We start from the raw sequence: 14,578 nt of genomic DNA on the forward strand, positions 1-14,578 counted from the left end.
AAGATTGAAACAATTTACCTGCTAACATTTGATCCATTACATCATTTAAGGTTTTTAAGCAAATTTTGCTATCATATTTTACTTTGGGTTGTAGTTGTTTTTTTATGTTTTTAAATATATATATACAGTTGAAGTCAAAATTATTAGCCCCCCTTTGAGTTTTAATTACTATTATAATAAATTACTATATAATGCAGTAATTTATAGTAGTACATACTAAATTACTATATTTTCAAGCACATCATCAGAAATTAAGTTAATGCATCTTAACATGCTACTTCTCAAGGTATGGTCAAGAGGAATTAGACGTCATTATTGGACACAATAATGACAAAGTAATGTCCTTAGACGCTGGCTATACTTTCATTTTAATCACCTGACATCACAACCTAAATCTTACCTAACTTTAATGTCTTGTGTGCCTCCAGGACAATAACTGAATTCACTACAGACTGTAACGTTTACACACATCCACATATTACATGTAAATGCATGAGCTTTTTACAGCGCAATACTAACTACTCACGAGTACTTGTGAAAGGTCTACTTTTTATTTATACTTTGAGTAATATTTACAACAGATACTGTTACTCTACTTGCACTACAATTTTAGGCAAGTAATGGTACCTTTACTTGAGTGTAATTTTTCTGTACTCATTCCACCACTGGTACCAACTATGTTTAAGAATGTAATTTCAGGACAAACCACAGGTATACCCTAAAGGCAGATACCCTTGGCAAAAAAAGGGAAACCTTTTGTCACGGATGAAAGGGAAAAAAAAAAACAATAACATGAAAGCGTTTGTTTTTGTGAAAATACTGACCCAGATATTTATAAGAACTCTGTGCAAGTTAGAGGATTAGCAAACATGTCTAGAGGGATTTTCATTGAGGTGCTGCACTGAGGTGACAGAACAAAGGATGCTGATTACATTCATTGAATAGATGTAAATGATATTTGTAAATGCCTTCTTAAATTACATCAAGAATGAAGAGGATAAAGAGCAAGTAATGTAATATGTTGTTTATGTTATGCGAATTGAAGCTGAAGACTAAAAAAATGTCAAAAGTTTGTTATGGTTTCAAATATCCCAATTAAGGGGTTTTAGGAGAAAGAACTGGATACAATTATTGATTTAGAGACTGTCTGGGAGAATTGTTTTGTAACTTCAAAAACCCCAGCTCATCAATTAATTCATTATAAATAATTTTTATGGCTTATGCTACCCCTACCTGTTATTTAAAATGAAAAGATATTCAGACCCTTTTTGTCACTTATGCAACAACTCTATAAGTTGTTTGTTTGTTATAAGTATGTTCTGGGAATGTCCCCAAATTGCATTATTCTGGTCCAAGGTACGAGACCTACTATCCGAGTTAATGGAAACTCAGATCCAATGCGACCCATTGCTTTTTCTCATGCAGAATGATTTATCACTCTCCTTATCCATCAACCAAAGAAGGGTTCTGTCAGTTGTTCTGACTGCTGAAAAACAAAAAACAATCCTGAAAATATGGATGGATCCATCTGCTTCGGTTGATTTATTGTTGATTTACTCTATCTACTTCACATTATCAGTTTGGAGAACACCACAGCCAAAATAAATGGTGCCAGTAAAAAAAAAAAAAAAGTACAGTTTTGGTTAAATATGAGCGAGACTGTATCAGATCTGTTTTAATCCTGATTTTGTACCTATTATTACAGTACTACTGTTTTTATTTTATTTTACTTTTTTGTTGTTGAGTAAATCTCAGGCCTTGCTCAAAATCAAAATGCTCAATAAAAAAAAAAAAAAATTAACAAAAAAAAGTTTGGGGTGGTCACGTTTATTTTTTAATTTTCACAGTCTTTTGACTTTTGATAATACACTGTAAATATTATTATTGTGAATTTACAATAAAAGTTAATACAGCTGTTTCTGTTAATATTTTAAAATGACCACGATACATTTTTTCAGGATTCTTTTCTTTTTCTGGATTCCTTGTGAAAATAAATCGTTTTAACATTATAATAGTCTTTTCTTCCACTTTAGATCTATTCAGTGCAAATTTAAACTTTAGTAATGACCTTATTCTTTCATGCAAGAGCATGTATGGCCATTGTAACCTAATTGTGTTGAGAATTCTGGTCTCATTCGTTTCCATTCATTTTTAGCCATAAAAACAGGCTGTTAATGCTACCTGATGCACCAAACTGATATTTTCTTATTATATTATTTAACTGTTCATGTATGTCATGAACACACTGCAAGCACTTTGACTATTTACTGCCACTTGTTAGTCATTTCCCCTATAGCCAAAGAAATCAGAAGTCCTAAAACAATCACAGTAAAGAGCTTACTTCCACATTGCTAAATAAGTTGAATATATAATGTCACAAAAAAACAGGATGAAGTAAGACAATGGTTATGATCTGTCAATTACTAAGCAATGAAGTGACCTTAGGTCTCCTTCAGTTTATTTTGGATCATGACACATTGAGTCATGGTCACCCGTGTGTTAATTATACAATAACTATTGAACTTTTTAAAATAATGATAGTTTGTGTAATACACATGAAAGCTTCAATGAATCACATTCATATATTTAATTTAATTACAAAACATACATAAGTTTTTATTGTTTAGTGGAAAGATTTATGAATGTTTTGACCTACAGTAACGTAGCCCATGTGATGTGTTATTTGCTTAGCCCATCTGAAGGACTATTTCAACAGATGTGATTCTCAAAGACTACCTATTTCCTCGAAATTCAAGCCTGAATTTCGGATAAAAATTAAATCCCATTTTTACCTGGTGAGGGACGAGCTCATCATATCCTCTAGTGCTGCCTGAGGCGCAGCAGGCCATAGAGACAATAGCAGAGCTGGGCAGAGCATCATATGCTGAACGAACCTACAAGACAACAATTAGACCTTTCATATTAAAAAAATGCATTGCCAATATGTTTATGCTCTTTGTCTTTAAAGGTCTTGCTGACCTGAATGGGACACTCGTTGTCATGAGTGACGTCCAGAAACATGGCGTGAGCAATTGACGGTTCTAACGGCCTGAGGTTTGGCTGGATGAATGACCCAACAGGCTCTCCTCCGAACCGATAGACCAGTCGACCCTCCTCATGACTGTCTCCAGCACTCATAGCCTCTGGCGAACAACATATCTCCTCAGTAAATGGTATAAAAAAAGTCAAACTTTACATGGCTGGGTTTGTGATGCTATATTATTATTTTTGGATACCAATATAGACAATTTTTATACTTTTACTTTGTTATAAGTCTTAGTCAGTCTCTTTGTGAACTGTTGACCTACAGTTGCAATCAGAATTATATAGCCCTGCTTTGATTTTTTTTCTTTTTTTAAATTTTCACAGCATGTCTGATACTATTTTTTTCTGATTCTTATTTCTGAAGTCTTATTATTTTATTTCAGCTAGAATAAAAGCAGATTTAATTTTTAAACACCATTTTAAGGTCAAAATAGATAGTCTCTTTATTATTATATATATATATATATATATATATATATATATATATATATATATATATATATATATATATATATTTTTTTTTTTTTTTTTTTTTGATAGTCTACAGAACAAACCATCATTATACAATAACTTGCCTAATTACCCTAAGCTGCGTAGTTGACCTAATTAACCTAGTTAAACCTTTAAATGTCACTTTAAGCTGTATAAAAGTGTCTTGAAAAATATGTAGTAAAACAATATTTACTGTCACCATGGCAAAGATAAAATAAATCCGTTATTAGAGAAGTTATTAATACTATTATGTTGAGAAATGTGTTGGAAAAATCTTCTCTCCAACAAACAGATATTGGGGAAAAAATAAACGGGGGCTAATAATTCTGACTTCAACTGTAGTTATATTTTTACACCTTGATTAATTTGACAAAAACTACAGCTTTAATGAACAGTAAAATATTTCTATAGAAACTTTGCATTGGCAAAAATATACAAATATATGTTGAAAATTATACCTCAAAAGAGTGATATACTTTGTATAAAAAACATAATATAATAAACTATTAAAAATTTAAATTAATGTTAAAATAAAAAAATAGAAATTTAATAAAAATAACATTTTAAATGTAAAATAATAACGTTTTAGTCATCAATCATCTGGGGTTATCATACAGTAATTTAAAAACTGTCTGTTTTTAATTTTAAAGTTCAAATTATTGGCCTGTATCAAAGTATTACGAATAAGTGTGGACTTTATGTAATGGAATATATTAGTGTTATGCTCAGCTTAAATCAGCAAAATATGCTTCAATACTTAACATATACAGTATAAGTAAACCCCTCACAAATCTTAATTAGTTAATATTAAACTTAAAAAGTTAATATTTTCTATAGGATGCTTTAAAAAATTATATTTCTGCATATACATTAGATTAGTCAGTACTGAAAACAAATCTAGAGCTAATCTAACAAAATAACTTACGATAACAGTCCAAAATGTGTCTATATTAAATATGAAATATTTAATAAAAATGCAATATTTATCCATTTCTTAAGATCTGTGACTAAAATATTATTTTCATAAAAAGATCTGTTTAGTTCGAACGTACCCAAATATATTACTTGTATTCACTGAGAAATGGATAAAAATATTCATTTTCAAAATGGGGTGTATTCATTTATGCTTAGCACTGTATAACATCTCAAATATATGAAATATTCAGAGTGAAATACAACCCACCCTGTTCTAACAGCAGTAAATAATCAACAGCATGCCACACCTGCTATAAATCTTTATTTTCCACAAGGCATGCTCCTTATTTTTGCAAAGTCATTTCCCATTCTCTTTGCGACTTACCTCGGATAAGGGAGGTAATGCCAAGCCTAGTCATAAAAACATTGTCCAGCTCCTCGCTGCCAGTGAAGAGCTCAGCCACCACATACAGATCAGGCCTGTGCTGACGAGCAACAGCCAATATATACTGCAGCCCATCCAGCCCACACACACAGGGTTAGATAGACAAGGATAAATGGATGGACGGATGACCAGACAAACAGTCCAATAGACAGCAAGAGAAAGAATGATAGACAGAATGATAGATAGAATGACAAAACCATAGACAAATAGATCGATGAAGCGTTTGATGTATGAATGGACAGAATGATAGACAGAACCAGACAAATAAGTCATGGATAAATGAATGTATGGATGAACAGAATGATATACAGAACGACAGGATCAGACAAATAGATAGATTAATGGATAGATTGATGTATGGATGGAGAGAATGACAGACAGACAGACACAGACAGACAGACAGACAGACAGACAGACAGACAGACAGACAGACAGACAGACAGACAGACAGACAGACAGACAGACAGACAGACAGACAGACAGACAGACAGACAGACAGACAGACAGACAGACAGACAGATAGATAGATAGATAGATAGATAGATAGATAGATAGATAGATAGATAGATAGATAGATAGATAGATAGATAGATAGAAACACATGTGCACACATAAAGCATGAAACGACACACAGCAGGTTCATTAGTAAAGAATGATGATGTTAATGAGGTGTTATTTGTGCATGAAATTAATCAGGTCAAAACAGATAATGGAATGGTTAAATGGTATGGCATGAATGTTTCAGGTAAAAAAAAGAAGCGGAAGGAAAAAAACAAAAGACACATTTAGAATCAAGTGCAAACAAGTGCCTCTTGCAGTCCGCAGTACCTCTGATGAGACTGGTTATCCCCAGCCGATTAACAAACAAATTGTCAAGCTCTTCACTTCCTGTAAAGAGTTCGGCTATCACATAAAGATTGGGCCTGACCACTCGAGCTGCGGCTAACATGGCCTACAGACATAACATACATCATATCACATATCAAATATATATACACAGTGAGGAAATAAGTAAGGAACATGTCACCATTTTAAATCATATTTCTAAAGGTGCTGCTAACTTGAAATTATCACCAGATGTTAGTAACAACCAAAGAAATCAACCCAGGCTTATTCTGAAAAAGTGCCGCTATATACATTTCTGGAGGGTGCAAAATACATCCCAGGAGCTACGTTTTTTTTTTTTTTTCCGTTTTTTTTTTTTCAGGAATCCACCTAAGGCTGCTGAGTACACTTTTTCAGATCTCAATTTCAGATTTCTCTCATGAGTTTCATTCCTGCCAGCTGTTCTTCCGTAATTCCACCACAGGCTGCTTTTGACTGACTGACCGACCGATCGACTGGCTCACCCTCTTCCTTCCCTAAACCCAACCAATAGTGTTTTCAAAAGCACTAACTGACCAACGCCCACCAACTTCCCTAAACCCAACCGACAGTTTTAAAAAGCAATCCAAAAAAAGAAAAGCCCTGGCTTGATTTTTACCATGTTTTCAGACTTTACCACATTCTCACCCTGTATTTACATGTAATTGTTGATTTTATTTTTTGGCTTCTGTTTGAAAATTGAAAGTACAAGCTATACCATTTTAAGACTTTTATGCAGTATTGTAATATCTGACCTTTGAGCGCTGTGACAGTCATGAAGGTCTGTGTTGCTCTGAAGGTCTAGCAATCTGTAGTCAAGGCTACTAAATGTGCACTTCAAAGACCTTCAATAACTTTCTCCTTCACATTATTGTACATAGAGGATATCACCGTAGCTGGGAGATGCGTTCCACTTTGGATTTCGTAGCACGGTTCTAGCACGCTAATTACATGCCTAAAACCAGAGTTTTCTACCACTGAGTAAGGTCGCATGTCCGTGGCTGTAAATACTCGTACTGCGCTTGCAATTGCCTTTGCACGTGTTAAGTTACTTGGAAGTTTTACTCCAAATGAAGATGGAAGAGTTGTGTTACACTTGTGGGTTTAACAGATAAATGTTTTTGTGGTGCTTGCGGAGATGCCCTGCTAGTCTTGCTGGCGCTAGAATAATGTGGTATACAAAAATAGCAGAGCTTGCTCTGTTTTTTTTTGTTTTTTTTTGCCAACAACATAAACGTTGTCAACAGAACTTACTGGAAATCCAAAATACTTTTACATTCTTCAGTGAAAGAGGAGGGGGTTCAAGTTCTGTCGACGGGTCTCCCGCGTCTGCAGTTTACATGCTGACGGTATTTTTTGCCTGTTTGTTGTAGCTGTTAGGTTGACTCACAGCAATTCAGCAAGCATTTTTTTTTCTCACTTGGCAAGCCAAGCTGACGAGACATAGGGCAAGGCAGCATCGACAACTCTATTTTTTGATTCGATAATTGAGATTGAGCATAAAATTCAAAAATCGTGACAATTCAAAAATTGAAATCGTGACACCCTTAGTCATAAAATGAAATGATACAGGGTAAAAGTATTGAACATATGAGGAAAGGGAGGTGTAGAAAGGCAGTGAAAGCCCAGACAGCAGCTAAAATCTTTCAGTAGTTATTCAGCAACCCTCTGCCCCTCCTCATTATAAATTAATTAATAATGCAGCAAATCCATTTATCGGAGGAGAAAAATCCATTTTAAGGAGAACAAAATTGTCACTTCCTGATTAACTGGGTAGGTAGGGCAAGGGGTAGGGGAAGCTGCATAACTCTTTTCCTCATTTAATAAATGACCTCAGAAGGCAATTAAGACACGCAGTGAACGTGTGGTGACATTTGTAGGAATGAGACACGGACCACAGACGCTCTTGATTCTGGAGGTCATTAATAATATAATAACACCAAAAATGAAATGGAAAGGCATTTTAGAATGACCAAAGCAACATTTCAGATGTTTTACAGTGTGGCCAGCCTGTCCATTCAGACACATTTTTATGATCACATGATCTCTTATAACAAAATCACATGACCTTTTTTAATGCACATACTGGAATTTGTTCGGTAAAAGTGTTTCCACCGTAGTTTATGCACATTTTTTTGTGCAAATAAGAAGTTTATTCTTCAGTTTATTTTATGCACATTTTTTAAATTTATGCAAATCTTAGCATTTCCATCAACTGTCTTTAAATGCGCATATTCGAAATGCTTATTGTTGCTTACTGTTGTTGTGATTCGAAATGTGAGTTATGTTGACAACGTTCGTGTTGTCGACAAAAAAAAAAAAACACAGTTTTGGAAGCTCTGCTATGTACGTATTACGTACGGTTCGTCCAATAGACAACACCAGCATCGCGATCCTCCGCCCGCCCCCGTTGCAAATCCGCTCGCGAAAAGTACACACTCAGGCCCTGTTTACATTGTCTTTGTTTTTAAATGGCATTTTAGAACGACAACGATTTGACATCCACAGTGGCGTGTAGCATTTCTGAGCAGCCCTCATCTCTACCTCTGAAAATGCACATCACGTGACCACACACACACACAGGCGCATACACAGCCATGCGCTCGAGAGAGCAGGTCCAGGCAGTCAGAGGATCAGTAGACTGCTTCAATCTTTCACTCACTTGTACTTAGTCATTTTAGCGAACACCTCAGATACTGTTGGTGTGGTTCCTGTTGGCTGTGCGCCTTTTTTACCGACGCCATTATAACGACACAGATCACTGCCTATTCACGAATCCCGCAGAAAAAAAGTGATTGACAGGTGGTAATTATGTGTGTAACTTACCTTTATTCATATACTGTATGATTTGTTTATGAGTAAAACAATGACCATGCAGGTCAGGTAGTTTAAACGGTAGGCTACAAATAATTAATTGGTCATTAATTAATTAATTATTCATAATCGAAAATCGAATCGAATCATGCCTTTAGAATTGAAAATGTAATCGAATCGAGGATTTGGAGGATCGTGACACCCTTACCCCATATCATCTGATAATTGCAGGAAATAATCCCAAAAGGGAATTGACTGTGTAAAGAAACATTAACCAACACAAAAATGCAATGTATATGCCGAGTTCATCGGCTAATTAGCCGTAATCAGCTGAGGTGACGAGACAGCGAACAGCGAGACCTAGCTGTCACTCAAGTGGCCACGCACTTAATTATGCAGACTTAATATAACTTAATAAAAATTAAACGGATGGGTTATAAAAAAATTTACCCCCCTCACAGTTGTCATGAAGGTTAATCATGGCTATATGCACCAAAACCATCTTTTGTATCAGGCTGTAAGAATGTATTTATCAGGTTTAAAAAACGGCTAATTTCCCATTGCAGTCAGAAATGACCTGGACTTCCTGGAGCCAGCCCCCCAAGGCGAGTCAATGAATTGCAGCTTTAGTTACTTCCGTATTGGCTTCCCGAGGGAGAGCGGGAGGTTGCCGCTTGTTCAAAACACAACCAAGGAAACTTTCAAATGCTTTTAGAGAAAAAAAATCAAGCTTTAGAATGGCCCAACCAATCACCTGACTTGAATCTAATAGAAAGTACAAAATAAAGCTCAGATTTGATTGACGAGACCTAAAGGACCATCAAGATTACTACACTCTATTGAAGTCTGTAAAAAAATTAATAAATCACAGTTAAGCAATGCACATGACTTAATTTACCATATGAGAGGAGTCTTTTAGCTGCCATCAACAAAAAAGTATTAAATGCATTTCAGTAGTTCAGTACTTTTGTCCTTGTGTCATTGCATTGTTATTACACATAACACATTTTATTTTTAAGTTTGTGTTGTTTGTGTTTTTAGCAAAATATGGTTTAATTCCATGTCAACAGCTCCTTCACAAATAAAACATGACAAGTTCATTACTTATTTCCCCTTACTGTACACAAAAAAAACACCTTCAGAAGAAATGAAAATGATTCGGAGAATGTCAAATATGAAAGAAACGACGTGGGACAAGTTACACAACACAATCTGTTTCCACCAGCGTCAGTTGTTATCTACAGATCTACAATGACTTTGCAAAATGCTCCTGCCTGCATCATATGAGGTCATTTAAATATAAATATGACTGCAGATCAGAAATAGTGGAAACTTGAGCATGTACCTCGGCCACGTGAAGGGGTGTGGAGTGGCAGTTATCCAGGCGCACACCCGAGAAATGTTTGGCTGTGATCTCAGTGTACTTCTTCATGTGAGCCCATAAGTACGGACAGTCTTCTGGTTTGTCGCCATAGCGGAGCTTAACACTGTCGCCCCAGCAAACAAGCTCTCTTCTGAGGTAAACAGTAGACCCTATCAGACAGATAAATCAGTGTAAAAGTTGCAGTTACTCAGCAATCTCGGTTATCAGAAAGATCATGCAACTGTAGCATATCTTTGTTGGCTTGCCAGCATGCTGGTATTTGATTATTGTTCAAGAGATACCGAAATACACACATGGGTATTTGACAAATAGAAAGTAATTTTTTTTACTACTAAAAAATATATTAAAATAGTATATATATATATAATATATATATATATATATATATATTATTATATATATATATATATATATATATATATATATATATATATATATATATATATATATATATATATATATATATATATATATATTTATATATAATAGTAAATATATATATATATATATATATATATATATATATATATATATGTAGTTTGACAATTTACTGTTTTTATTTTTTTACACTGCAAAAATGCTTGTCTTACTTAGATTTTGAGTCTTTTTAGTCAAAATACCTCAAACTTTTTAAAATCTAGAAACCAAAAATATTGTCATGTATTAAGTATGATGCCAAAATTAATTACAAACAAGCAAAATAGGGCGGCACGGGGGTTAGCACTGTCGCCTCAAAGCAAGTAGGTCACTGGTTCGAGCCCTGGCTGGGTCAGTTGGCATTTCTGTGTGGAGTTTGTATGTTCTCCCTGTGTTCATGTGGGTTTCCTCCGGATGTTCTAGTTTCTACCACAAGTCCATAGGTGAATTGGGTAAGCTAAATTGTCTGTAGTGTGAGTGTGTGTTTGTGTGTTTGTGTGTGTGTGTGTGTGTGTGTGTGTGTGTGTGTGTGTGTATGTGTGTGTGTGTGTGTGTGTGGGAATAAGAGTGTATGGGTGTTTTTCAGTGACGGGTTGCAGCTGGAAGGGCATCCGCTGCACAAAACATATGCTGAATAAGTTGGCGGTTCATTCTGCTGTGGCGACCCCTGATTAATAAAGGGACTATGCGAAAAGAAAATGAATGACAAAATGGCAACGAAATACTCTGCCGATGGGGTAAGCTAAATAATCATATGTCAAAACGAAAAACTAGATTGTTTTGTTTATCCCATTGGCAAATCATTTGCTTGTTTAAAAAAAAAAAAACACTTAATTTTAGCATATTATTTCTGAAAAGAAGATTTTTCGTTTATTTATGACTATAATTATATGGGCTAATTTTGCTACATGTGTGACTGTGAATTTGCAATGTTATGTCAACAGCACACTCATAACTACTGACTGACCTGCCTCTGCAAAGTTTCTAAGGGGATCGTCACCCATCACCCATCCATTATGAGCGAGCAGATGACAAGCGTTGTTAGGATCCTGCATCAGCTGACTTTCCTGCTCCATGGTCATGTCCTCAAATGGGAAGGTAAAATATCTGAATCATTAAAACAACAAAACAAGGCCAAACTGTAAATCTGCCATTCTCATCAGATGGAAAATTTTAATATTTAGACATATAAATGTTAACTTGGACATATTTCTGGCATACTTTTTTGTTTTATTTATTGTATTAATTTATTTAAACTGTTTAATTTAAATTTAAAATAGAATAATTATAAAAAAGAAAAATAAATAAAACTAAATAAAATATATAAAAAATGAAAATAAAAATGAATGAAACTAAATAAAAAAATAAAATAAAAAATAACTAAACTAAACTAAAGAAAAAATAAAATAGAAACAAATTTAAACAAAACTAAATAAAATAAAAAAATAACTAAAACTAAACTAAATAAAACTAAATAAAGCAAAATAAAAAAATAATAAAAAACTAAACTAAACTAAATAAAAATAAATAAAAAAATAAAACGAGGAAACAAAACTAAACTAAATAAAATTTTAAATAAAATAAAAACTAAACTAAATAAAAAAATAAAACAAAAATAAATTAAATAAAGAAATTTTAACTAAATGGAAACAAAACTAAACTAAATAAAATGAAAAATAAAATGAAAACTAAACTAAATAAAAAATTAAATATAACTAAACTAAATAAGATTAAATAAAACAAAACAAAAAAAGAAAATATAAATATATTAAACTAAACTAAATGAAATATGAAATAAAAATTAAACTAAACTAAAAATAATAATAATAAAATGAAAACAAAACAAACAAAAATACTAAAAAAATAAATAGAATAAATAAAATCAAATAAATCAAATATATATTTCAATGGCATAATTAAAGTTTGGTCATTAAGATGCATTGCCAGTTCATTCATATCATCAATTTTTTTAAATAAACAACAATTTATTTTTTTAAGTTATAGCTACAAGTACACTCTACTGTATTATAGTACATTTTTGACCTAATTTCTTCAAGATGATCAGAAATACTAGGATCTTTTCTGTGCTCAGCTAATTATTTTGTACAATTTGTAAATTCTTATTTGTTCATTTGTCTTTTACGTCATATAAATACAAAATTAACTGAGCGTGGCACCTTTATGACAGTCGGATGATCTTTCTTGTTTAAATGGGTGGTTCCTGACCACAATAAGTAGTCAAGACCAGACAAGACTGTGTGAAATATTTACCTCAGCACCAAAGGGTTTGTCTGAGTTACAGGTCCAAGCTGAGGACCGTGGGCAGCAATTCTTTCATAACAGACTGTTCCCACAATGCAGTCTATAGCCTGTAAGAAAGAAATGTTGTAAACTAATCTGACTGACATCATAGATACTGTAAATAGATTATCTGCGCATCACACAAACACGTTTTTCAGAAACTAGCCTTCTCATGATGACTGTGCATTTCCTTGTAGCATTCCACATTCAGTTCCTCTAGACTCTTCTTAAACCAATCACAGCACTCTTCGATGGATTTGGGGCCATTACTGTTGTTATGATAAAAAACAAAAACAAGGAAGAGATTTCATTTTTGCAGGGCAGTACACAAAAACAGATAATAAAAATTTACATTTGAATGAAACAATAATGAATTCTTAAATACATTTACAAAACAATTCTTTTTTTTTTCATAAATGAATGCACTCGGATGAATTATATTTTTCTTTTGAAAAAAATAATAACTTTCAAACATTTGTATCATATTTGCTTAAGACACCAACTAAAATGTCATTTTTAGCTGTGCAACAACAAATTTTATTATACTCAAACATATCTTATTTGGCAAATTTATCAGCATAACAGTTTATATTCATTTAATCTATTCTTAGCTTTAAGGTAAACAGTTAATTCTTTAATATATTTTATATTAAGTATGGGTGTTCGCTGCTTCATTTTTACACAATTATTATTGTTACACAAATTTAAGATGAATTATTAATAATATTTAATATGTATTTATGAATAGCCAGACTGGTTGGAGTTAATAGAAAGGCAACAGTAACTGAAATGACCACTAGTTACAACAACACGTCCATCCTCGAGGCGGATGGGCTACAGCAGCAGAAGGCCACTCTGGGTGCCCTCCAGTCAGCTAAGAACAGGAAGCTGAGGCTTCGCACAGGCTGACCAATATTGGACAATAGAAGATAGGAAAAACGTTGCCTGGTCTGATGAGTAACTGAGCAACATTCAGATAGTAGGGTCAGAATTTGGCATCATCAGCATGAAAGCATAGATCCATTCTGCCTTTTATCAACAGTTCATCCTGCTGCTGCTGGTGGTGTTATGCTGTAGGGAATATTTTGTTGCCACACTTTGAGCCCATTAGTACCAACTGTGCATCATGACAATGCCACAGCCTACCTGAATATTGTTGCTGAGCATGTCCATTCCTTTATGACCACAGTGTACCCATCTTCTCATGGCTACTTCCAGCAGGTTAACGCACCATGTAATAAAGCGCAAATCATCTCAGACTGGTTTCTTAAACATGACAATGAGTTCACTGTACTTAAATGGCCACCACAGTCAGCAGATCTCAATCCAATAGAGCACATTTGGGATGTGACAGGAGATTTGCATTCATGGATGTGGAGCCAACAAATCTGCAGCAACTGAATGATGCTATCATGCCATTCATTCATTTTCTTTTTGGCTTAGTCCCTTTATTAATCCAGGGTAGCCATAGCGGAATGAACCGCCAACTTATCCAGTACATTTTTACACAGCGGATGCCCTTCCAGCTGCAACCCATCTCTGGGAAACATCCACACACAAACTAATTCGCACTCATACAGTATGGACAATTTTGCCTACCCAATTCACCTGTACCACATGTCTTTGGACTGTGGGGTAAACCGGAGCACCCGGAGGAAACCCACGTGAACGCAGGGAGAACATGCCACAAACTCCACACAGAAACGCCAACTGACTCAGCCGAGGCTTGAACCAGCAACCTTCTTTCTGTGAGGCGACAGCACTACCTACTGCGCCACTGCGTTGCCGCTATAATGTCAATATAGACCAAAATAAAGTAATCTTTTTAGGACCTTGTAAGGTAGTTCTGAAGGCAAAAGGGAGCCTAACCCAGTGTTAGTATGGTGTACCTCATAAAGTAG

At 34.3% G+C, this 14,578-nt stretch overlaps 1 protein-coding gene across 9 annotated transcripts in view; it reads right to left on the minus strand.

Moving 5' to 3' along the window:
* The window catches only part of aglb (amylo-alpha-1, 6-glucosidase, 4-alpha-glucanotransferase b), a 72,829-nt gene that overhangs the window by 37,934 nt on the left and 20,317 nt on the right, over window positions 1-14,578 (minus strand). For 5 of the 9 annotated variants that reach the window (XR_012399461.1, XR_012399459.1, XR_012399463.1 and 2 more), the window contains exons 9-15: window positions 12,844-12,946; window positions 12,648-12,745; window positions 11,344-11,483; window positions 9,921-10,108; window positions 4,838-4,961; window positions 2,980-3,143; window positions 2,793-2,894 (exon numbers count right to left, since the gene is read on the minus strand). Coding sequence is in view for 4 of the 9 variants with exons in the window: in XM_021470359.3 (XP_021326034.3) it covers window positions 2,793-2,894; window positions 2,980-3,143; window positions 4,838-4,961; window positions 9,921-10,108; window positions 11,344-11,483; window positions 12,648-12,745; window positions 12,844-12,946 (919 nt within the window). In the remaining 5 variants the exon portion in view is untranslated. Of the gene's footprint in view, window positions 1-2,792; window positions 2,895-2,979; window positions 3,144-4,837; window positions 4,962-5,725; window positions 5,850-9,920; window positions 10,109-11,343; window positions 11,484-12,647; window positions 12,746-12,843; window positions 12,947-14,578 lie in introns of all 9 variants that reach the window. The other 4 variants (XR_012399460.1, XR_012399462.1, XM_073940911.1 and 1 more) reach the window with 1 other exon arrangement.

Source organism: Danio rerio, chromosome 24 (genome assembly GCF_049306965.1).
Source record: "Danio rerio strain Tuebingen ecotype United States chromosome 24, GRCz12tu, whole genome shotgun sequence".
Classification (NCBI taxonomy): Eukaryota; Metazoa; Chordata; class Actinopteri; order Cypriniformes; family Danionidae; genus Danio; species Danio rerio.